A 22342-nucleotide genomic window follows, 5' to 3' on the forward strand; every position below is an offset into this window, starting at 1 on the left:
GTTTCATTCGTACAGATTTATTTAAAAAATATTGCCTATAATACAAATTTACGTTATTTATTATGAATATTAAATGTTCTTATTTAGAATAATTTTACCAACACCGACACAATGAATGCGTCAAGTGTGCAATGCTTGTTAAGTTCGCCCTGACAATGAACGCAGACTACATACACTTCTATCCGTGTATGTATATAGTGTATAGTAACAAAAATAACCCTTGTATTCAAAAACAAATCAATAATGGTCTTCGCTACAATTTGAAAATAATTTGGAAACATTTATATATATTCTATACATAATATACAGTTACATTATATAAAAATATAATCAAATAAAATTTATAAACCAATGTTTGTCTCCATTAAAAAGAAAGTATTTAGTATTTCTACAGGTTTTTTGAGAAAGTGTTGAAAGAACAGTCGTTTTAGAGAAACATGCCGTGCTATTTGAAAAAAAGAAATATACTCCTAGAAACCTAGAAATCTAGGTCATTGATGACCCACGTTTTTCTAAGTTTTTTTAAAATGATTAAAATGCGGTAAATTTCACGGACTAACAAATTTTTAGCAATGCAAATGATTTATATAACATTTTCAGAAAAAATAGACAAATACAATATAATACTTTGCAAAAATTATTTTTTATGGTTTAGTATATTTCAATCTATTGTGACTGTCAGTGAAAAATATATAAAACTGTGTGTGGTAGTCAACCAATGTGTTAAAATGCGACTTTTGGAGTATTAATGTATTGTGTTATTGGCCGTGATGCCGGTAGGCAGGCGCTGCCTTCGCGCGATGACCCTCTTACCTCTTTACCGTTTCTTCCTGGCAAGTACGACTACCGCGCCGTGTCTCCACACTGGTCTGTAACTCTGGCGAACATTTCGCCGCGATCAGTTGCATTTGCTAGCCAGTAGCTATCAAGCAGGAGGTGTACATCTCATTTGTGCTGTATCATCATCCAATACCAATTTTGGTTGGATCATTTTGACGTACCAACGTCAAGTGATCCTACCTCTTACTCCTTTGATCGATTACCTTCCTATTATCCCTAGTTGATATTATCCTGATAATCTATCCACCTGTTAGTAGATTATCGTCAATGAAATATCGTGAATGAAAACAAGAAGATAGGTAAGACATTTTTTAATCGTTTTCTAGTTTCTTTACTTAGATTCTCGCTTATTAGTTAACCCTATAGTTCGTTCAAATTTCATCTAGTTATTTTTAAGCTTATATTTAATTTAGCTTTTAAACGTGTATTTTTAGCTTTACATTTGTGTTTTGTATGATGTATGATATAGAGATGTAGATAATTTGCGTTAGAAATGTGTGGAAATTTTAAATAGTATAGATACACGTATTTGATTGGTATCAAACTTTTAACAGTGTTTTGTTTATCATATATATGTGAGGATCTTGAAAGAATACCGCGTTTGTAAAAACCGCGTAATCAATGAGTTTGAACGTGTTCATGCCAGTCCGTCATGTATTGCTGATTCATCTCAGGATGATGATATATTGAATCTATTATGTGTAATCATCGAGCATGAAAAATACGCGATTAAGATCTCTCTATTTTTATAATTTCACTATCCATTCATCGGATATATATATATATTTCTGATAGGAACTATCAAATTATTATAAATAAATTCCTTATTGAGTATTGTATTTGAATATATTACTGCAATAAATATGGCTTAAAACAGTATTAAGTATACTTTTTTTATGTACGAATATGAAAAATAGGAATATGAAAAATTATTTCTAGCGTATTAAGAACTGTACGTTAGTTATTGGATAGCAACTTGACAACAAGCTTTTATTACAAAATTTACATATAAATGAATAAATATCGCCATAGATTTACGTATGTTATATCGGTCGTGAAAAATAACAATAAGATCAGGTGGTCTAATATTTTTAGCCGGTAGTGTAGATGTGAATTGATCTTGCGCACACTGTGCGCTCCATCTAATGCGGGATGAGAAAAGTGTCAGCCGCGAAACAAGGCTTTTAAACTTGTCTATCAAAGTGAATGACTTCAGTTCTATAGGGCAATCAATATACATATTTAAGTACGTTTTGTACTTGTTACATCCATTAAAGCGAGTATAAGAAGATGCGTGTAGGAAGGTTTAAATAATGTTCGATGTTCAGCGATTTACGAGACTCGTTCACGACCATGACTTTTCTCACTCGACTGAGACAAAAGCTGAAGCGTCGATTTAATTAGTTGGTTTTTTTGATTGGTTGGTGATTTTGTACTGACCAATCAGATTCGATTTTCATTTGTTTGACGTGATAGAGACATAAGATACGATAAGATCTTATCAATGATACGAAAGTTTATGCGGGAAATATATACCGATCGAACAATCTATGAAATAATTATTGCTGGTCGCAGATTTTTGTGTAAATTTATATTTTTATAAATACAAGTAAAGAAGTAGAATTTAGATAGAGATTTGTTTCACCTACTAAAAATCATGGCGTGCTCTTCACAATGAACATTTAGTGTATTTTTGCATCTTTAAATTTCGCATAAATGCATACAAATCTGCAATCTGATTATTATTAACTCTGCCGTTCTTCTCATTTCTGTGTGATTCGAAATTAACGTTATATTTCAATAGAAGTTATTAAAATATAGCTAGCTTTTAAATATTTGATTTTAGTATTCAATGTAATGTTACTACTTCTTGTGTATTCTACGTGTTTTATGAATAAAGTATTCCAAAAAAGGAAGATATCTGGAAAGATACAAACATGAAGACGAAGTAAGGGGAACAACAGAGTTAGATAAAGAATTTGTACGTACTTATTTATGTACTTGCTGATATTGAAATTATTTATTAGATATTTTTTTTAATGAAATCTCGTTTGTTTGAAATAAGTATTTTTATCCATTTCTGTTACAGTTAGGCAAGATGGAAAACGCGGAAGATGTGAAGACAACCGTGGAATTATATATCTATGACCTTACAAAGGGCATCGCCTCTATGATGTCTAGACTCGTCATCGGTAAATTAAAATATCTCTTAGACAAGTGTGATGCATGGTGTTTTGGCATCGAAATGTAACAAAATGATGAATGATTATTACCAAGAAAAATATGAATTACTGGCCTCGTTCGTACCATCTAGGCCGTGTTGTGCGTTATTTAAAGGTACATTTCAGCGTCTTCATCTAGTTCGTACGTGCGAGGTAAACAGGAACAACTAGGTATTTTTGAGCCATAAATATAAAAAACGACATACGCAAAATCCAATTCTCTATTTATTAAAAATACACACGGATCACAACTGAATGATGTAACCGATGACTACATTGATGAATAATTTATTGTCAATGATTCTTCAATGAATAATTTATGAATGAAAATATTGCTTAGGAAAATTAACAATTAACGACTATCAAAATATTTTATGTTATTAATACGTGACTTGTGAATTTTATAAAATTACAGTAGTATAAGTATTCTATTAGTTTAATAATTGCAATAATTAAAACTTTTATTTTGTTTCCAGTAAAGAGTATTAAACTTGAAATAAGCTCCATACTCTAAGAAACTCTGATCGAATATTAAAATTTACAAATTTCCTTTATAGTTGGGTTATTAATAACGAATAAACGATTAAAGCAAATTTGACAAATACGCCAAAAGTTATCTTAGAATAGAGGAATTAAAAACTGTACCGTGCAATCTTAGGAATCGAAGCGATTTAAAGAGGAACAATCATAGAAATGAAACGAATCGTAGGGCAAAGGTAACTTGGCACAGGCGTGTTCGTCATTGGGACCGTCATTAGATTTGTTGTTTCGTGTGATCTTAATTTATTCTAAATTTGGGATACTGAACACAGCGCTGGGAGAACATTTATAGTCAACATTCTCGTTGTTTTCAAATTTGTACGCCTATTACCTCTCGTTATTTTCCTCGTTATTTTATTATTTCTTTTGCTAACTGTTCTATTTTCATAAATTATGATTGTTCATTATTCGTTATTTTTCAGTAAAATTAAGTTCGTGTCATATTACAAACAATCTTCTTATTATCGCACAATCTCATATGTTGATGAGGCTAACGATAAGATGTAATATCCAATGAGGAATTATCAATGGAAAGTAAGGTGAAACAGAAAGCTCAAAGAATCTATTTGAAGAAAATTTGGGCGCATGTCGCGGTACAATGCGGAAGTAACGAGAAGAAGGAAGGGAGAAAGCGCTCGATTCGAACGAAATTCCACGGAAAAGTTGTAAAATACAACATACGCACACGTGTCTCCGCGAGGCGTTTACGTCATGTATCCAAGGTTCGTTCGCCACTCACGATCAGTCGCCGAGCTTGCAGATCTATTTTCAGAAGCCACTACTTGTAATTGTTCGCGAGCTTGGTATTTCACACTGCACGCGATTCTCCTTACAAACAAATAAATACGCGGTTTGTACTCTTATCTACGCAGAGTACTGGAAAACGAATCATAAGAACGAAGTTCAGGGACTGAAAGCGGGAATGAAAAATGTTTAACGTTACGTGTTGCAGATGTACCGTGAAAATAATAAAACGGAGGCCAGACAATACGGAGTAACAACAAAGGAAAATAACGATGTTCGTTAAATCGAGTAAAAGAGCGCACAGTGAAACGAAATTCATTTTGCAATTTATTTCTCTTTTGTTAGTCAATAGATGTGTAAACGTATCGCAGTTATGCATCACAAATATGTTCATCTTTTCGTACTATATTTCGTTCTTTGAATTTCTTCGATACTTATCGAAACTCCAGAATAATTAATTGAGCTAGAGTTAAATGAATTATTAAATATTTTTCATATTTATCGCGATAGGTTTGTAGGCTACTATGTTATGAAATAAAGTTTGTTTCTCTTTGTATTTGACATAAACGAAATATCAGTGTTACGTAATAATGTCAAAGAAATATACTTCGTTTAACTGTATTTAACGTATTGGAAGTTTGTTCTTAAATTAACAAAAAGTCAGTGAGAATTAGTTAGAATCGGTGAAATGTTGCATAATCTCTGAAAGTGGTGAATTGTCGAGCCGGACGGCTGTAGCAGCTATTTCTCGCGGTTATTTCACCACGACGACCCTCCCAGAAACGCGTTGCAATAAGATAATCGCGGATGTGCTTAGCTATTCCCGCGATGAGAAACTAGGTCGAAGGAGACTCGAGCCGACGATTACGAGCCCGAACCTCGTCCAAGCAAACTGAGATTGTACTTTTACGAAGTGAATTTATGCGGCAAGGACTTGGCGCGATATTATCGTATCGCACGAAGAGTTCGTTGGTCCTTGAGCAGTATTATTTACCACGATCTACGAGTTCACTTGGCCATATCGATGCCAAAACACAAGTATCTTTGCATCAATGTAACTGATATCGTAAATTCTGTCCCTGATACAACTAACTTTATGCAGCACGTAAATTAAAATAACGATTAATTTTTTTATCTTTCTCATTCCTAAGGCATATTATAGTAAAAAAAGATTCTTAAATCTATTTCCTATGTTATCACCTTTTATAATACTTATACGTATTTGATCTGTCGTTGCATGTATGGCTTTTCTACATATGTATTCACCAGCACTGTTTTTAGCGATAACGATTCACCGATACCAGACTTGATCGACGACAGCTTTAACCGGTAATAATAAAAACAATACAACAGCAATGATTCATACAGAGTTCAACAAATTGTTTACAGCAAGCCCGAGTAAAGTACGAGTTCGGTTTAGAATATTGGGGTATTAGAGTATTACATCAATCTGCGTACTAACTTTATTCACCTAGGTAAGACGTATCTCGATCATTATTGTTATCGGTTAATACTCGTCGTCGATTATAGCTGTTTTTGGTGAAAATTGTCGTCCATCAAGTTCGGTGTTGGTGAACTGTTCCCGGTAAAAACAGTGTGGATGAAATTTGTGTCGGCGATCTCAACGAGACCCGTGCTAAAATTATCAAAATACGACTGTACTAATTCCGATGTAATATTAGCATAACTAGGCCATTCCAAACATTCGTAATGCAAGACTTCTAATGTTCTAACTGTCCACTTAACGCGTCCACTGCGTAAATTTTGCATCCAAGTCGACGAACGATATCGCGACGTCCATAAATAATTTTATAAATGAAAAATCACGAAATCTTATGGAGAAGCTTCTTAGAATAATTCACGTGCAAAGCGCAGATGGAGAATTCTGTAACATTCTATAACATATTACGCACCGAGATAACGACATAATTTGCATGCATATTTAAAACAAAATTCATTCGTTCGTAGAAAACCGAATACGTTAAGATAAATTATACATAATCGGTAAATGAATACTGATAATAGAAAACATTGTTATCCACGCGTAGGTCAACATGTAGAGGGGATATGGCACACGGCGATCGTTGCTTACGGAAGAGAATACTTCTTCGGTCCATCTGGAATTCAAACTGCTCGGCCCGTGAGTATATCTCTGTATAACCATAGAATTATTTACAAAGGAAAAAGAAAGAAAACAACGACGTTTTGAAGCGTCTTGAAGCGTCGTATAAATAAAAATATTATCAATTGATCGACGAATGTCCACGTGTACGATATGAACGATTAAACGTTAGGTTACTCGAAATGCATCTCTCCATCGTCGAAATGGTGACCTATCGGGCCACGCGCTAGTAGTAGTGGCGAGTCATTCTGGCCATACGATACGCTAGACACGGAGTGGGTACTAAATTTGGTCTGGTTGAACCTAAAAATAATTCCCTCAAGCTTTACCTCGCTCTCTTTCACTCCTCTCTCTTTCTCATGGCTCTTTCCATCCCATGGCCCTATCGTCTAGATTTTACGAAGGTGAAAACTATCGGTAAGTCTCTTCTCGGGTCAGCAGGATCGATCCGTTAAATCTACTGCACGTAGTCGTGTATAACGCTGCTCGTCGATCTCTCAGCGCGCGAAAACAAAAAGATGCTACCATCTCGTGAAAGCCTCGGGTTTCCACCATCTATATTTAGCAACGGATCCAAACGTACTTGAAACGAGCCATGTTTTCAAATTCAAATTTCTCAAACCGAGATTGGAAGAGATTGGAATCGAGTGCGTGAAGTTCGTCGAGTGTTGGAAACTAACTGTAAGTTGCGCAAATGTGATCGAGAAGTTGGATGCAAGACAAACGATGCGATAATAGATCGACGATCTACGATCAAGTTCGATATTTTCCAAGGTTCGATTGCGCATCGTTGCCCGCTCGTTTCTCGTCGTTCGTCGTTCATCGCGCATCGTTTTGCTTCACTGCTGAACGACCGAACGAACGAACGAACGAGTTACTTGACCGTCGTTAACATCGACGCGACCGTTACTGCGGTAGACGATCAGCTGGCAGGTGTTGTTTGATGTGCACAGTAGACGCGACGTCATAAGTAAAAGCAAACCGAAAACAGCGACGACAAAGAGCGTGCGCGCTGCCTGCCATGCGAACTCGAATATCGTTCGTTTATCTTGAGTTACGGTTGCCGGCTGCGTAGCGTCGAATCTCGAGGTGCCGCGACGCCAGTTCGTATTCGAGTGGTTCCTTGACGAGAAAACGGTTCATCGCGCTCTTACCGATTCCGGTGTCTCTTTGATCTTCCGCTTCTATCTCTCCATCAGACGTGACATCGTTCTTCTCGCACGACTCGACTAGGTGCAAAATAGTTTTAGTATGCTTCCAACGAAAGCAAACTCCAGTGTTGTACTATTTACGGTGATTGTTATCGTACGCGTTTGTTGGTAACTCGGATAACTTAATTTCCAATTGATCGTTTTTTTCGTGTCAATCGTGATAACTTGTATCATTTATTTTTCACTCGCTTTAATAATTCTACATATGTATTTGTAATTAGTTGGATAGTTATACGACGTACGGATATCTCGTGACAATCCACGTACATACGTTAGGTTCGTTTCAATATCCATTCGTTGAATTTCGTTCGATTATGAAAGTTCTTCGAGAGGCGTCGCTTCCTGTTGATCTTCCTCTTTGCGCCACTTTCGGCGTCTCCCGTTCTCTTTTTTCTCTCTTTTATTTGGCACATTCTTTCCTACGTTCTGCTGCAGAATGCAACACCGATACACTAGCCGTGGGCGGTTATTTTAAGCGTTTCTTACAGGGAAGCGCAAGTTTGTCGTGCTTCTAAAATTACGTGCACGCTAATGCCAGAGGGGGTGGAAGCACACTCACCGCTGAGCCGGCTGTCGCAAAATTGACATTGACGCGTTTTTCACCAATTTTTTCTTCATCAGCCATCGCACGCGATTAATTTCGCTCTCTATTTCAGGGTGGCACAGTGTTAGGGGAGCCGCACAAAGTGGAAAGAATCGGCGAAACGTATCTGCCATATTCTGTCTTCTTCGAATACATAAACGGCTTGGGAGTGTCTACGTTCGCGTGAGTTATCATCGAATAAAGTAGAACCTAGGCGTCCGAAAATTTAAATAAATCTCATCAATAAGAATAAGAAATAAGACAAATTAATTCATTATTTATTACATTGTCTGATTAATTTTACAATTTTCCAAATAATTAAATACAGTATAACTAGATACAAATAACAAATAGCTTTCATTTTATATCATTATATCATTAATTAAGATTAGAATGTTTTTTACCTTCAAGTTTAAAAGAAAATGTGTAATCTTATGATTACACAGTTTTGCGAGCTGCTACTTATAATTTTGTATTTACATTTATATTTACTATGATTGTTATTTGTCGTTAAATTACAGACCGGGTACTTACAACCTCTTCAAACATAACTGCAACAGCTTTACAAACGAAGTCAGTAATTTTCTAGTGGGTCAAGATATTCCCAAGTACATCCTAGATCTGCCGGAGGAAATACTACAAACGTACGAATAATTATCCGTTAAATTTGATACTTTCCTTTCTTTTTCTCTTAATGTTCATTTCTTATTAAAATTTAAATTGTTTTAGACCGATTGGACAACAGATTGGAGGACTCATAGAAGGTTTGTGCAGTAGCGCGAGTAGAGCATTTATAGTTGATCCAACATTCCTTGAACCAAGAAATCATAGAGAGGTTTCGCCGGAATTTCAACTTTTAAATGAGGCTATCGAAGAAGCAAGGTAAAACGCTTTTCGCGTCTCGTTTATTAGTTTTCGTTTCTTTTCTTTTCTTTTTGTGACCGTATTTAGTACGATGTAACTATTATGGCAGATTAAATTCAATCGCGCTAGAAGAAAGGAGAAACGAGATCAACGAGAAACTCGCGAAGAAAGATAGAAAGAAAAAAAAGAAGAAGAAGGAGAAGAAGCAAAAAGGAAGCAAGGATAGTGGTGCGAGCGATAGCAATAGTACCGGACCCAGTAATTGTACACACATGGCGGAAAGTGAAAGTACGTCGATTTCGTAAAATAAGATACATGTATTTCTTAATTGTTTTGTATATTTTATTTACTTTTTCTCTTTATCGGTATATTGTCTTCATACGAATTTAGGTGCTATAAGCCTGAGCGAAATGCAAGCTTCGAATGGCGAGAGCACGGAGGTGCTACCATCGGAGAGAGTGATGCAGATGGAGGAAGAAGAGAAAAAGGAACTGGAAGAAAGGAAACGTCATCGAGATCCTCCCATTGTGTTTAAGGACTCAGTGGACATCAAAGAAGAGTACCAGACGTTAGTCAAGCTGCTGGACGGGAAATTGAACGAAGAGGATCGCATGTGCGTGGATGAGCTTCGACAATACGTCTTGGAGAACGAGGGTTCTTGGGCACTCGGAGACAACTTTTTAAATTTCGTAGGTAAGACGACGAAAAACGATATCCTTCGTTGTAGGGGTATGTATCAAAGACAATTTGTGTATTTAGGGCGAATACTGTATGATAAAGCTCTGGGAAGTGACGCAAGGGTGAAATTATTGAACATACTCTCGGTTGCTGCGTTAAAGGACGACGTAATCTTACTATTGCATCAGGACAGAAGGGAACATATAATTATGAATTACGCTTTTGATATCGATCGTCATCCTGCTGAAGAACAACTTCCTCTTGCACAATTTGTAAGCAAATTAGAATCGTCTGTGTGCATCGATAAATTTAATAAATTTTTAATTTTCAATTATACATTATAGTTGGCAAACATGTTCGAAAACCTTAGTAGTTCAGAATGGTTGTTGTATATATCGGAATGGCAACATCAAACTCAAAATATCAGTAACATAAGGGTAACGACGAAAGTTGCAGTGCATTCGTTGCTTTCCAATTCGGTTGACTTGCAAATTCGTGGTGCCGCTATTATTCACAATCTTGCCTGCAAGGAGGTAAAAACTGTGGTCTGTATCCTTCCTATCCAATTAACAATTTCCTGTTTCGTTTTGATTACACATCTAATATTCAGCGTGAAAAGAAAAACAGAGAGAAAGAAAATCTAATTCTACAGCGCGCAATTCTAAGATAAAATAACGTGTAGTTTGCAGTGTCGCATAACGAACGCTTTTACTATCACTTTTTAACTAATACAACAAACAAAGTGACGCTTTCTTTCTCGCGAATAGAAGTGCTGCCTTTATTAATAAATTAGCTGTACTTATAAAGGTATTAAACCGTGAGAGGTACTTTAACCATGTATCAAATTTGGTAACTGATTCACGGACGAGCAACGATATTATCCCAAAAACAATTCCCTATTATAAATAGCTATGATTCAAGTAATATATAAATACGTTTTCTCGTTGCTCGTTTGTATTTGTATACATGTATACAATGTTGCGATGCAGTTGGAATTAATGGATACCTATCGAGAGACCGGATACTGTGTTTTCAGAAAATGAACAAAAGCAAAAATCTGCGGCGACTTTTACCAAAAGGCAGCATTTCTAAGGTACTTGTCTGAACATGTATGTATAATTTAACCGCACGTTACGGTAAGTCGTCCATCACAAATTTACGATTTCATATCCATGAACTGCGCAAATGCACATTTTATCAGTAGCAGTAATATGATTTAAATAACCGTACATTCATCGCCATCATCGTCGTCATCATCATCGATTTAATTTTGCATTATACATACATCGAATAACCAAAGAAAGCAGCGTCAGTTCGGGTATTAATTTATTTGTATCTATCCTTTTCGAAGAGCGAGGAAGTGGAGCTTTTTTTTTATTGTTCAGCATTTTCTATCTGTCGTTTTGCAGTCTTCGATGTGTAATTAAACAATCGTGATTTCATTTTAATCGTCTTTCGTTTTATGAAATGCATAGGTGTTCGATGACGTCGCTGTAGAATTGACAATGGCACTGTTACAATATTTCAATGGCAGCCCTGCTGAAGAACAGTTGTACGCGTGCATGAAGTCATTGGCACGTTTCACGCAGATCAGCGGCCAAGATGTACCACAACTTATACAAATGATTGGGCCGGAACCAAACAAGTTTCGCGGAACATCGGAGAGGATCGACGAACAAATCGATCAGGTTAATAAGAAGTTGCGTTAACGTGACTCGCAATTCGTCTCGCATTAATAAGAAATATTGTTAAATTCCAAAATACGATGCTATCGGGAAACAGATTAATTGTGCTATAATTGAATTTTTACATAGAGATTTTATTGAAATTATCTGAATATAGCATATTATTATAATTATTATTAGTAATTGTTGTCATTTAATAATATTATTATTACTATTATTATAATTATATTACCATTATCGAAAATTATAGCTCCCCATTACTTTCACCTACTTTCTTCGCGCAAAATGAAATTTTTCTCGTTGAAACGACCTTATATCTCCGACTTAACCTATATCTGTAACTAAAACCGACGTAATTGACGTTAAACTGCATTGGACACGGATCAAGCAGCGAAACAAAAGTTACGCAAATGCAAAATTATCGAACAACGTAAATAAAGTAGCTAAGATATTCTATTAAAGCATAAAATATTACGATATTAATGGATACTTTACCAAAGTTTAATGCATAAGTCAGAGAGCCAGTAAGGGTCTCAGTAATTAATAAAAAGAAACAGCATGTCACTTTGAATACTTTAAATCCTTTCAAACTTCATCAAATTCATAGATCGCAATAAAGCAAGAGACAGTGGCAAGATAAATATCGAGCACATCCTTGAACCTTCCTTTCGTAATTACGATATTAAAAACAATCATATAAACTGATCAAACAAAAACAAAAAAGAAAAAAGAAGAACAAAGCAAAATAAATTGCAAATGAAACGCAACGTTAACTCGATGATACTCTTTAATACATTAAACCTACGTACATATACGCATTTGAATAATAAAAAAGGTGCATATGAAAGCACTTTCATTTCAAGCATTAATTTTCATTCAAATACATTATACCTTTCTAAACGTAAACATACATATACACATGATTATGTGGCGAGTAGCGTAAGCCACTGATCCAAGTTACTCGCGTCTTAACCAGAGAACACCAGGAATATCTTAATTCGCACCACGAAACCGTGAACTAACAACGCAATAAAACGTTGGCACCGAATCACTTTTTCTCCCGATTCTTCCAATTTTCCTTGTTGATCTCCAGCAAATTTGCGTGAAACGCGTAGGCGAATTAACACGTTCTACCTAATGCGCTCGGACATAAACACCGTTCGTCGTTAAACACAGAGACGTCAAGTATAGAGTACGCGAGTCTCTCCGCCATATAAGATTGGTCATGACCCAACGCTTTTGTCCTTAATTGGTGATTTTTATCAATATATCAACAAGTAACGCACGTGAGCCGAGTGTTACTTAATAATTATAGAATCGCATGAAGATGGGAATTTCGTTGGCGCCAGATGTTTGCCTTAAGATTTAACGGGAGACACATCAAATGATAACAATTTAGAAGCGATGAAAATATGCTGATAGGGAGGTAGAACCGCGTTTATGCTCGCGGTGTATGACCATAAATGCCGCGAGGTGCACGATCAGTGCGTAACACGGCTTCTTCGAGTCAACTGCTTTGCCTTTTCCCTTCCAATGCAATTCTAATGTTGCTGTGAAGTGATCGAACGTACAAAGCCGAATAATTTAACTGGCAGTGTTAAGCATCGGTATCATCGGCGAATATTTTCGAGAATTCTGATTCTTCGCGCAAAGAAATGCCTGCTACCACGAAAGAGTCTATCCCGTTGGAGGAACTTCCGGCGTCTAAGAAGGATAATAGCAAATCGAGTTGCTCGATAGTCAAATATATAACGATAATACATTGGTTGCCAAAATACTCTCGTTTGGATGCCGTTTCGGATCTCGTAGCTGGATTTTCCCTAGGATTAACTCTGATCCCTCAAAGTATAGCATACGCTGCACTCGCAGGTTTAACTGCTCAGGTATATTTTTACTCTTTACTCCTTACTTGGTCGATCGAGAAATTTTCTTCGTTCTCACCCCTATCTAATTATCATATCGCGCCATTGCTTGAATATATTGTTGTTTACTATTATTTACATGTTATCTTGTTCGTTTCATCGACGATGATTCGCCCATCAATACCGAGGTATTCAAACATTTCTCTCGCACCTTTCGAAAGAACAATGGTAATGAATTATGGGCTAAATAATAGGAGAAAATGTGCAACATTTTATTATAAGCAGCCGGAATCGAAGAAGTTGCGGATTACTTTTCTATGGCCGTCGTGATTCCAATCTTCAGATTCTTAGAAGCAAAAGATAGTTATCGCTGATCTATAAGGTTTTCATATTGTCGATACTCAGTTTTCGTTCGACCTTGATTTCTCGCTTTTGTTACCTTTTTCTTAGTTACGTGTTATTAGAATTCCGATGGGAACCTGTAATATACGAAACGGTAAAAATTTGAAGAGTTCGCTCGTGCAGACAGTCAAGAAAATCATAGAATCATAAATTCCGTTTTCGAGGTAACGTGAAACGGATAATTTTCAACGAAAACTAGAACCCTAGCAGAAAGTGTTATATACCTCGCACGTGAATTTACGCAAGAGCCACATTTTCTAAAACCATCTGCGAGATTATTCTGGACAGACAGAAACACAACGATTACGCCCGATGTTAATTCATTACTGTTTACTCTTCATACTTGCCGCGTTGGATCACATAAACGTGCAAATTATAAAGCGTCCAATTCTTTGCAGTATGGTCTTTATTCGTGTCTAATGGGCAACTTTGTCTACATCTTTTTGGGAACGATCAAAGAAGTATCGATTGGTCCTTCGTCCTTGATGTCGCTACTTACCTTCGAATATACAAGAAACATGCCAGTGGATTTTATCGTGCTCTTTTGTTTTCTTGCTGGATGCGTAGAATTGCTGATGGGCCTGCTACGTTTAGGCTCGTATCGATAAAATAATTTTCAGAAACGTTCAACCACTCCAAAAGAGTAATTGCTTCGACAATACAAAGGAATGCTCTCAGATGCGAAAAGAGTGGAACGATGGATCTCTGAAACACTGCGCGAAAGAGGTTAAAAACCATAGAATACTCGTTGATCCGAGACAGATAAATGAAAATCTGTACATACGCATACGCGTAGCTGAAATAAGCGTTTCATTCATAAAATATACGGCATCGTTGGTAAAATCTCTCGTTTGTACTTTTCTCGATCGATAGAATACAAAGACAATACAAAGATAATTGTAAAATATTCGCCTAACAAATTGCCTGCTGTATTCTCGTAAAATACTTTCGGCTTCATCGAGTATTACGTACGATGGCAATTGAAGGGCTCGATGCAAAGACAAATCAGTTCCAGATCTCGACAAATTATTCTATGACATAAAAAGAAGTGTAAATCGGCAGAGGAAACGGACAGGACCGAAACTAACTAGTTTTACGTCCGAAAAATTCCTAGTATCTCGGTGTTCAAATTATCAGAGTTGTCTATTTATCGTTGCTTGAGTTGCTTTCGTCGCTGTCAGCAAAATTTGGAGCTGCCAAATTTTTACGTCGAGCCGATCAAACTGAGCAGTTGATTTATGTTCGTAAATTTTCCATTGTTAAGAATATCGAACTGTCGACAGCAGGTGATATCAATAAATATCTTTAATTGCTTCTCTTTCACAAGTTTTCTGAATCGCTACGTCTTAAACTCGGTACCATAATTAATTTTATTATTTTATAATAAATATGATGCGACAAACGATAATAAAATAATAAACTATGATATAAATTAGTTCTTTCGTAATTTGAAGATAATATTTTCAAGCAGTTAATAGGAAATCCAAGATTAAGACTCGCTTAAATCGATTCTAAGACTAAGTAAACAATTGTCTAAGAAAGATAAATCACGAGGAATTATCTGTGAAAGACACATTTCTTGGTACGTGAAATTAGCAAATCTTCGGAATGTAGAAGTAACTAAACCGAAAATGAGAATACTCGCAGTGCAAACAGACATACTCTTTTTTCCATATCTTGACTAATTGTTGATACAACGATTTTAACTAATTGCTACTATAAATACGCATTTGTTGCGCGTTGATATTCTTTTCAAGCTTCCCTCGCGTGTTTTCGACAAAATACCATGCACGTATTACGTATAGTACGCGTACAAATCGCTTTTTCTCTTAACCTCTTCTCTCGCAAATCGAGTCACGCTCGTGACAGCGATTATCGTTCTGATTCAACAGAGGAGGCTAGTGTTCGTAGCAATTCGTTCGAACTCTAACTTCTATCCTTCGATTTCTATCCTATGTATACACAGGAATATCGATATTCCGCGGATATTTATGCTCGTTCATGCTCTTGGTAGTACAATTAAAGAAACAGAGGCCAAGTGAATATTCGTATCGCTTGTTAAATATTACAAGTACCGTAGATCGGATATTTTATATATTTTTGCATTCTTTAAATCTCTAGTAAATGCATAAAAATCGGCAAAAATATAAGGTTAGGTATAGCATTTGACCGATAACGTTAACGATACAATAGCACGATAAATAAAATGAACGTTTACTCTAAAATAATATCTAAAAATATTACAAACAATAAATTAACGTTCCACTTTGTTTTTGCGTCTGAACGTATCCCAATGATGCGTTATTTTATGTTCGTACCATCGTTCGCTCTCATTCGTAATAATATTTTTTTAAACGATGAAATTCTTTATACAGGCTTTCTGGTAGATTTTATATCGATGCCAGTCACGTCAGGCTTCACTTCGGCTACTTCAATTATTATAATCGTATCGCAATTGCAAGGGCTATTAGGATTGAAGTTCAAAGCGCACAGTATTGTCGACAATCTGAGCAAGATATTTCAAAACGTGCAGAACGTACGAATACCAGATTTTCTCCTTGGAATTTGCAGTATAGCGTTCCTTCTGTTTTTCAGAGTAAGTCCCTTCAAGATACCGCATTATGGAAATAAATATGCAAATAAATTGTCTTTCGATTTAATCATCTATCTCATGTTTCTATCATCTAGCAACTGAAAGACATCGACTGCTGTTTCGGGAAAGACAATGATCGATCAAAGGAGAAACGTAAAAAGACGTGGCTGAAGAAATTCTTGTGGTTTCTTTCCATCTGTCGCAACGCTTTGGTCATCCTGATTGCTTCGACGATAGCTTTTTATTTCGAGAAGACAGGATCCTCGCCGTTCATTCTTTCAGGTTCGCGTTTCCTTCTCTCTTATTTTCTTTCTTTTTTAATCCTCCATACGAAGTAAATGCCATCACAGGCGTTTCGCTTCGTTATAATCATTACAGCGCGTTTAACGCGTAAGAAAATTTCTACGACAAATATTCGTTATTCCCTTCTGACTTTTATTTTTAATTTAAAGGAAAGATACAGTCAGGACTTCCCAAGCTCTCTGTACCTCCGTTCTCGTCTCAGGTTGGAAACGAGACCTACACGTTTCTAGACATGTGCTCCCATTTAGGGTCAGGCATAATCATACTGCCTCTTGTCTCGGTGTTGGCAAACGTAGCCATTGCTAAAGCATTCGGTAAACACCATAAATCGTCGAGATCTTGCGGATCTGTATTCAAAAAACGTTGTTACGAATATATTTTCGAATTTTTATCGAACAAACGAAGTTTTCTTTTTTTTTTTTTTTTTTTTTTTTTTTTTGTTTTGTTTCATCGAATACGTGTAACGTGGCGGCTGATTATTTGATTTATGGATGACTAATATGTGCTGTTCATACTTCGTTTGAAATGTTTGTAAAGGCGCGTTGTGAGATGCGTGTCGATGTTTCAGGTAGTCGAGTATACAGGCTGAAACAATAAACATGATTTACATGACCATTTAACGTAAGATCTTAGAATTGCTTTTTACAGGACCTTGAATAGTATAAAAGTTTATTCTCCAATTTGTATGATTTATTAGAGCAAACTATTCGATGTTCTAGTACAAAACGAAGCTTACAAATCTGCCACGTGTAGAAACCTGTGTTATCGCGCGTCTTAGCCTTAAACCTAGTACATACATACATCGCTGAAAATCCCATTCGTCTTTTCAGTGATTTCAGATTTGTATCTATCGTCGTAGATCACGAATGTATATAGTGAATTCTACTGCAGATATCCCCGAGGAAAATGCGGCAAAGTTTAAGCTGACGTATATTTTAATATCCGTTTAATATCAAAAGTTACAATATAGAGAAATTCTGCTTATTTAAATTCACTCGTAACACGACGATCCATATAAAGTATGACAGACTATTTGTTGCGAAAGTGTCGCAAAAAGGGAAGAAAATATTTTTGATTGTATAGTACGAAGCGAGAAATAGAGTAATACGGTAACGCGAAATAATATTTTCGACGAGAAAACGACTGGAGCTCCTCCAAATTCGCATTAAATTTTTGGACGCGTTGTTCGCATAAATTCGCAAAAACTACAATTTACGAACTTCGCCTCGTATCGTCAACGATCTCGAAGAACTCGGAGATTATTTGGGAACGATGCATCCAAGATGAGATACGTAAAAGAGACCGCTTCGTAAGAGAAATTTCGAAATGTTCACGTGTTTTGTACGCAGATCCACAGATTTCATAGTTTACACGTATCAATGAACTACACGAGGTTACACGAACGTAATTGATCGCGACACGATGTTTGTATTTTTAGCAAGTGGTAGCAGCGTAAATGCGACGCAAGAGATGTTAACGCTCGGTTTGTGCAATATATTCGGAAGTTTCGTTTCGTCGATGCCAACTGCCGGAGCGTTCACCAGAAGCGCCGTAGTTTCCGCCAGCGGTGTACGAACGCCTATGGCCGGTATATACGTCGGTAATATTCTCGTTTCAAGACGAAGCTACATGGAAAATTGCTGGAAGAGAAAATATGCTAGAACTCTATTTATCAGTGTTCATCGGAGAACGAATAATTCATAGAAATGGAGCTCGTTGTAATAAAAGTTCACCGAAACTCCGTCCACTATCGCTTCTTTCGAGAAAATAGAATTTGAACGCGTTTAGTCAAGAGCGAACCTGGAGACACGCGTATTCAACAAATTTCACAGCTGAAGACAAAACAGACAGATCTCTGTTCTTCTTCTTCTTCTCCGGAAGATCAAAAGTACAATACGTTTCAAATGTTTTAAGCGAAATATTTACTGTATTACGTGACTCCTGTAAACGTGACTGTAATTATATGGCGAAAGATCGTGATAAAACTTTTACGCAGCCAATTAATTGTCCTAACTTGCAAGAGTCAAGACATAAATCATTCGTAATATCGATTTTTCCGACTATGCGAATCCAGCTTCCCACTGCTATTATATTGTAGAATTACCTAAAAAGTCCAAAAATTAGACGCGAGTCTTTTTGTCGAGGATCATTCCAATTTTCAAATTCTACTTTCTTGAAAACGAAGCTACGAACGAGAAAATCTTATTCCATCATCTCGACCTATTTTCACATGTAGAATAAGCCACTATCGATTCTTTGCTCTTATCCGCTGAGAAATTAGCCAACGGTCAAGTATGCTTGACCTTTCAAACTTGATTTTGTCGAAAAGGAAGGCTACACGAGGAAAATCTTATTCTATCGTTCATCTCGTTTTTCATTCATCGTCTTATTCATCTCGTTTTCACGCGAGGAAATACATTCTTTCTGTCCTGTATACGTGTATAATATTACATTACACGTTCACGTAAGTAGATTCAACCGCCAGAAGCTCCTAGTCAGACACTAACAAAGATTTCGTTTCAATAAACGAAATTTGGATAAATAATATTCTACTGTATTTTCTCTTGCGCGTATCCTTAATATATATTTCTTACATAATATATATTTCTTTTTAAGAAATGGTTACGGATAATAACATTGGATGTTTTGTAGGAATGATGACGTTACTGGCATTGAGTTTCTTGACACCATATTTTTATTACATCCCGCGTTCCACTCTTGCAGCGGTATTGATAAGCGCGGTAATATTCATAATTGACTTGAAGATAATACGTCTGTTGTGGAAAGGATGCAGTGAGTCGTTGTAACTTTTACATACAGTAAAAATTTACGTTAAAGTCACATTAATACAATGAAAAGTTCAAATATTTTCTCAGTCTCGAAATATTTTCCTTATCGAGTATCGTATTTGCATAAAAATTTCCTGTACACTCGGAGATAAAGCAGAAACGAATATCCTTTATTAATTACCAAGCGAATTCATGCCTTATTTTGTGTTTAAACAAATTAAGATAAGATACTCGATCGATATCAGATACCCTAAATTCTCAATCTCCTCTAATTGTTAACTACAGAAGAATATTTTACTACGTGATCGTATACGTTCAAATTTTTAATCAAAATAAAAGATATACTAAGAGAAGCAGATAGAACGACAAAAAAGATCGATTTTAAAAAGTTTGCACTAACTTGAGATATATATATATATATATAGCAAATAAAGTCGAGTCAAATTTTGTATATCTTTTATATCTGTCCAATAATAAGTATAAAAATAACGTATACTAAGACATTTGTCAAATATTAATCTGCATTTGTTCTTGTTACTCTTCAGAATTAATCTCTCGTATTTGACGTTGAATAATTCTCTATACCTGATTGCAGAAAGGGACGCGATTGCAGCGATAGTGACATTTCTAGTTAGCGTGATATTTGGCGTCGAATTAGGACTCTTAGTTGGCGCTCTGTTCAGTTTAATATTCTTCCTTCGATCGCCTGCTAGGCCAAAAATCGAAGTAATTCAATGTAAGGTAAAAGATTATTGTAAAGTATTGTACCATCACGTTCTCATAATATCAGTGCCAACGAATCTTTGCTCGGCCATTGACTCGAATACGCTTCACAAACTTCTGTAGTTATTTGCATTTCGTATCAAAACGGAATATGTTGAGAATTTGTCGAATACTCACGCGCTCATCTAGCCGCCGACAAAGTAGGAATGCATGAAAAATAAATAACCAGACAAGAGATTATTTTTACTAAAAATATTACGAAAGAAAAATAAGTAAACAATATGCGATAAAATATTTTCATCGGAAGTTCCGTTTTTCAATAACAAATTTTTTCCACTGTGATGGGCTAGATGAAAAATTAATCAAATGCAAATATACACGACAAATTTTCAAACTCGATTATCTCGAAAATAAAATCTGAAACGAAAAAGCTGTACGCTTTTTCAATTCACCTTCGCGTGTATCATAAAATAACCGGTTATACCATATTTTCTAAGACACCCTGTACTATATTAATTCTACACAGTATCGTCGTCATCTTTCAATCTTAAAACGATTAACATTTAAAAACGATTAACACTTCTATTTTTTTTTGTGAAAAATCAAACGCTTCCTTCGTTGCCCTTTTGTAGACGCAACTTGGAAACAAATATATAGTACTCAAACCAGACACTGGACTATTTTATCCAGCTGCAAATTACTTTTGCAATAAAGTGATGAAAATAATTCACAAGTACGATGAAAATAACGTGCCATTTATTATCAATTGTGAAAGGATGCGAAGTATCGACTATACAGCGATCAAGGTAATAGAGAGAATTAATGTAATTAATTTGATTTATCATTAATCTGTAAAGGACAGATAGAAAGATCGCGTTTTCTCTTGGATCGCAGGGTATTGAGATAATATCGGCGAATGTCAACGCCGAGAAGAAGAGGTTATGGTTCATGAACGTTTCTTTAAGGACGTTTAATAACTTCGAAGCTTTCGCGAACAATAAACATTTTCACTTTATCGACGAAGAGGATAAAATATCTTCCATTTTTCACGGTACACTTGATGTTTTTATTAACGTATCTTAATTAAATCAATATGCGTATCTTTAAAAAAATGTACTATATTTTATTGATTATATAAATGATTATACGTATTTATTAAACTTTTTAGACGGTCTTTTGATAAACAATGCAGATGAAGTGAAAGAACAACTTTTAGAAAACATGATAGGGCATGCAACGTTCACGTGTGCCAATGATAATAAAAAAGGTGCTGAAACGCTTCCAAAACTCGTGACAAACTCTGGAGATGACGGAGAAGAAGTTACGTTAATGTTGACGCCTTCGCAGGAAACAAAACAAACATGAAAAATGTCGTTCTTACAATTAGTTACTTCCTGATTTACATTAATATCTTGCAAACGCGATAATTTTAACATGAAACGAACATCAAGCGAAATTAGCTGATGTGCCAACATCTTTTAATGTATGTATATCGCATATTTGATATAACTTTCAATTTTAAAATTCGATAATATCATCAAGTTGCTTAATACTGAAACATTTTCTATTGTTGAACTTACTGATATGATATTGGTAGTAATAACAATGATAATGATACAGCAAAGTTGAAATAGGTCGCTCGTCCAAACTATATTGCATAACTATATTATTGCTATTATTTTATCATCTTTTTATCGCTTGAAGATCTATGAAAGAAAAAGAATATTTAAATTCAGCTACGTACCTAATCAATTATACAAATACGATACAATATAATATCGATGAATAATACTATATGATAATGATGTGATAATATGATAATAATACTATATGATGTGATGATATGATAATAATACTATATGATGATGATAATGATATAACCACGAAGAGTATGCAAGAACGAATCGAAAACCTGTTTGCGTTTGTCAAGAAGGAAAATAAAATTTATCGAGAATGAAAATACTCGGAGGACCATGATAGGTAAGATTTTAATTATGAAACAATAGTTTTAATTTACTATTGTATCGATGATTACATTTGAGATATGTATGTACGTCTTGAAAGGAGATTAAAGAATATAATGTCACGAAAGTGTACCGGCGGGTTGTAAATCGCACAACAGATTGAACAGATGGAAAATCAGCGTAATAAAATATAGACCTTAAGTGTGTAGTGTGTTTT

At 35.6% G+C, this 22342-nt stretch overlaps 2 protein-coding genes and 3 long non-coding RNA genes across 11 annotated transcripts in view; 3 read left to right on the plus strand and 2 right to left on the minus strand.

Annotated features, from left to right (window-relative positions):
* LOC138190272 (uncharacterized) overlaps window positions 1–11665 on the plus strand; it is a 16408-nt gene extending 4743 nt beyond the window's left edge. Inside the window, exons 1-12 of one of the 4 annotated variants that reach the window (XM_069132965.1) lie at window positions 849–1139; window positions 2930–3032; window positions 6395–6486; window positions 8336–8445; window positions 8784–8906; window positions 8992–9144; window positions 9236–9414; window positions 9517–9819; window positions 9886–10076; window positions 10149–10337; window positions 10841–10897; window positions 11280–11665. In XM_069132965.1, the coding sequence (XP_068989066.1) occupies window positions 2939–3032; window positions 6395–6486; window positions 8336–8445; window positions 8784–8906; window positions 8992–9144; window positions 9236–9414; window positions 9517–9819; window positions 9886–10076; window positions 10149–10337; window positions 10841–10897; window positions 11280–11513 (1725 nt within the window). In that variant the 5' untranslated portion in view covers window positions 849–1139; window positions 2930–2938 and the 3' untranslated portion in view covers window positions 11514–11665. Of the gene's footprint in view, window positions 1–848; window positions 1140–2929; window positions 3033–6394; window positions 6487–8335; window positions 8446–8783; window positions 8907–8991; window positions 9145–9235; window positions 9415–9516; window positions 9820–9885; window positions 10077–10148; window positions 10350–10840; window positions 10898–11279 lie in introns of those variants that run through there. The other 3 variants (XM_069132966.1, XM_069132968.1, XM_069132967.1) reach the window with 3 other exon arrangements.
* Window positions 3039–5461, plus strand: LOC138190284 (uncharacterized). Its single transcript, XR_011176253.1, has 4 exons — window positions 3039–3177; window positions 3539–3778; window positions 4025–4324; window positions 4555–5461. It is a non-coding gene; the product is annotated as an uncharacterized LOC138190284 (long non-coding RNA).
* Window positions 10154–14966, minus strand: LOC138190283 (uncharacterized). The gene is made up of 4 exons (XR_011176252.1): window positions 14538–14966; window positions 14253–14466; window positions 13978–14033; window positions 10154–13830 (listed from the first exon to the last, which is right to left on the minus strand). It is a non-coding gene; the product is annotated as an uncharacterized LOC138190283 (long non-coding RNA).
* Window positions 13145–21947, plus strand: LOC138190268 (sodium-independent sulfate anion transporter). Of its 4 annotated transcripts, none has more exons than XR_011176248.1 (12): window positions 13145–13372; window positions 14152–14347; window positions 16129–16349; window positions 16442–16628; window positions 16799–16963; window positions 18088–18249; window positions 19302–19442; window positions 20034–20179; window positions 20794–20967; window positions 21056–21212; window positions 21330–21795; window positions 21866–21947. XR_011176248.1 is itself a non-coding variant. In XM_069132955.1 (11 exons), the coding sequence occupies exons 1-11, from the start codon at window positions 13145–13147 to the stop codon at window positions 21524–21526; spliced, it is 1974 nt and encodes a 657-aa protein (XP_068989056.1). In that variant the 3' UTR covers window positions 21527–21833. The 4 variants fall into 4 exon arrangements, 2 of the variants coding, with proteins under 2 accessions (XP_068989056.1, XP_068989057.1); XR_011176249.1 differs by having other exon boundaries at window positions 21330–21644; XM_069132955.1 differs by lacking the exon at window positions 21866–21947 and having other exon boundaries at window positions 21330–21833.
* On the minus strand, window positions 21847–22257 carry LOC138190282 (uncharacterized). Its single transcript, XR_011176251.1, has 2 exons — window positions 22018–22257; window positions 21847–21952 (listed from the first exon to the last, which is right to left on the minus strand). It is a non-coding gene; the product is annotated as an uncharacterized LOC138190282 (long non-coding RNA).
* Between the last annotated feature and the right edge of the window lie 85 nt (window positions 22258–22342).

Source organism: Bombus flavifrons, chromosome 3, assembly GCF_040668555.2.
Source record: "Bombus flavifrons isolate JBK064 chromosome 3, iyBomFlav1_principal, whole genome shotgun sequence".
Lineage (NCBI taxonomy): Eukaryota > Metazoa > Arthropoda > Insecta > Hymenoptera > Apidae > Bombus > Bombus flavifrons.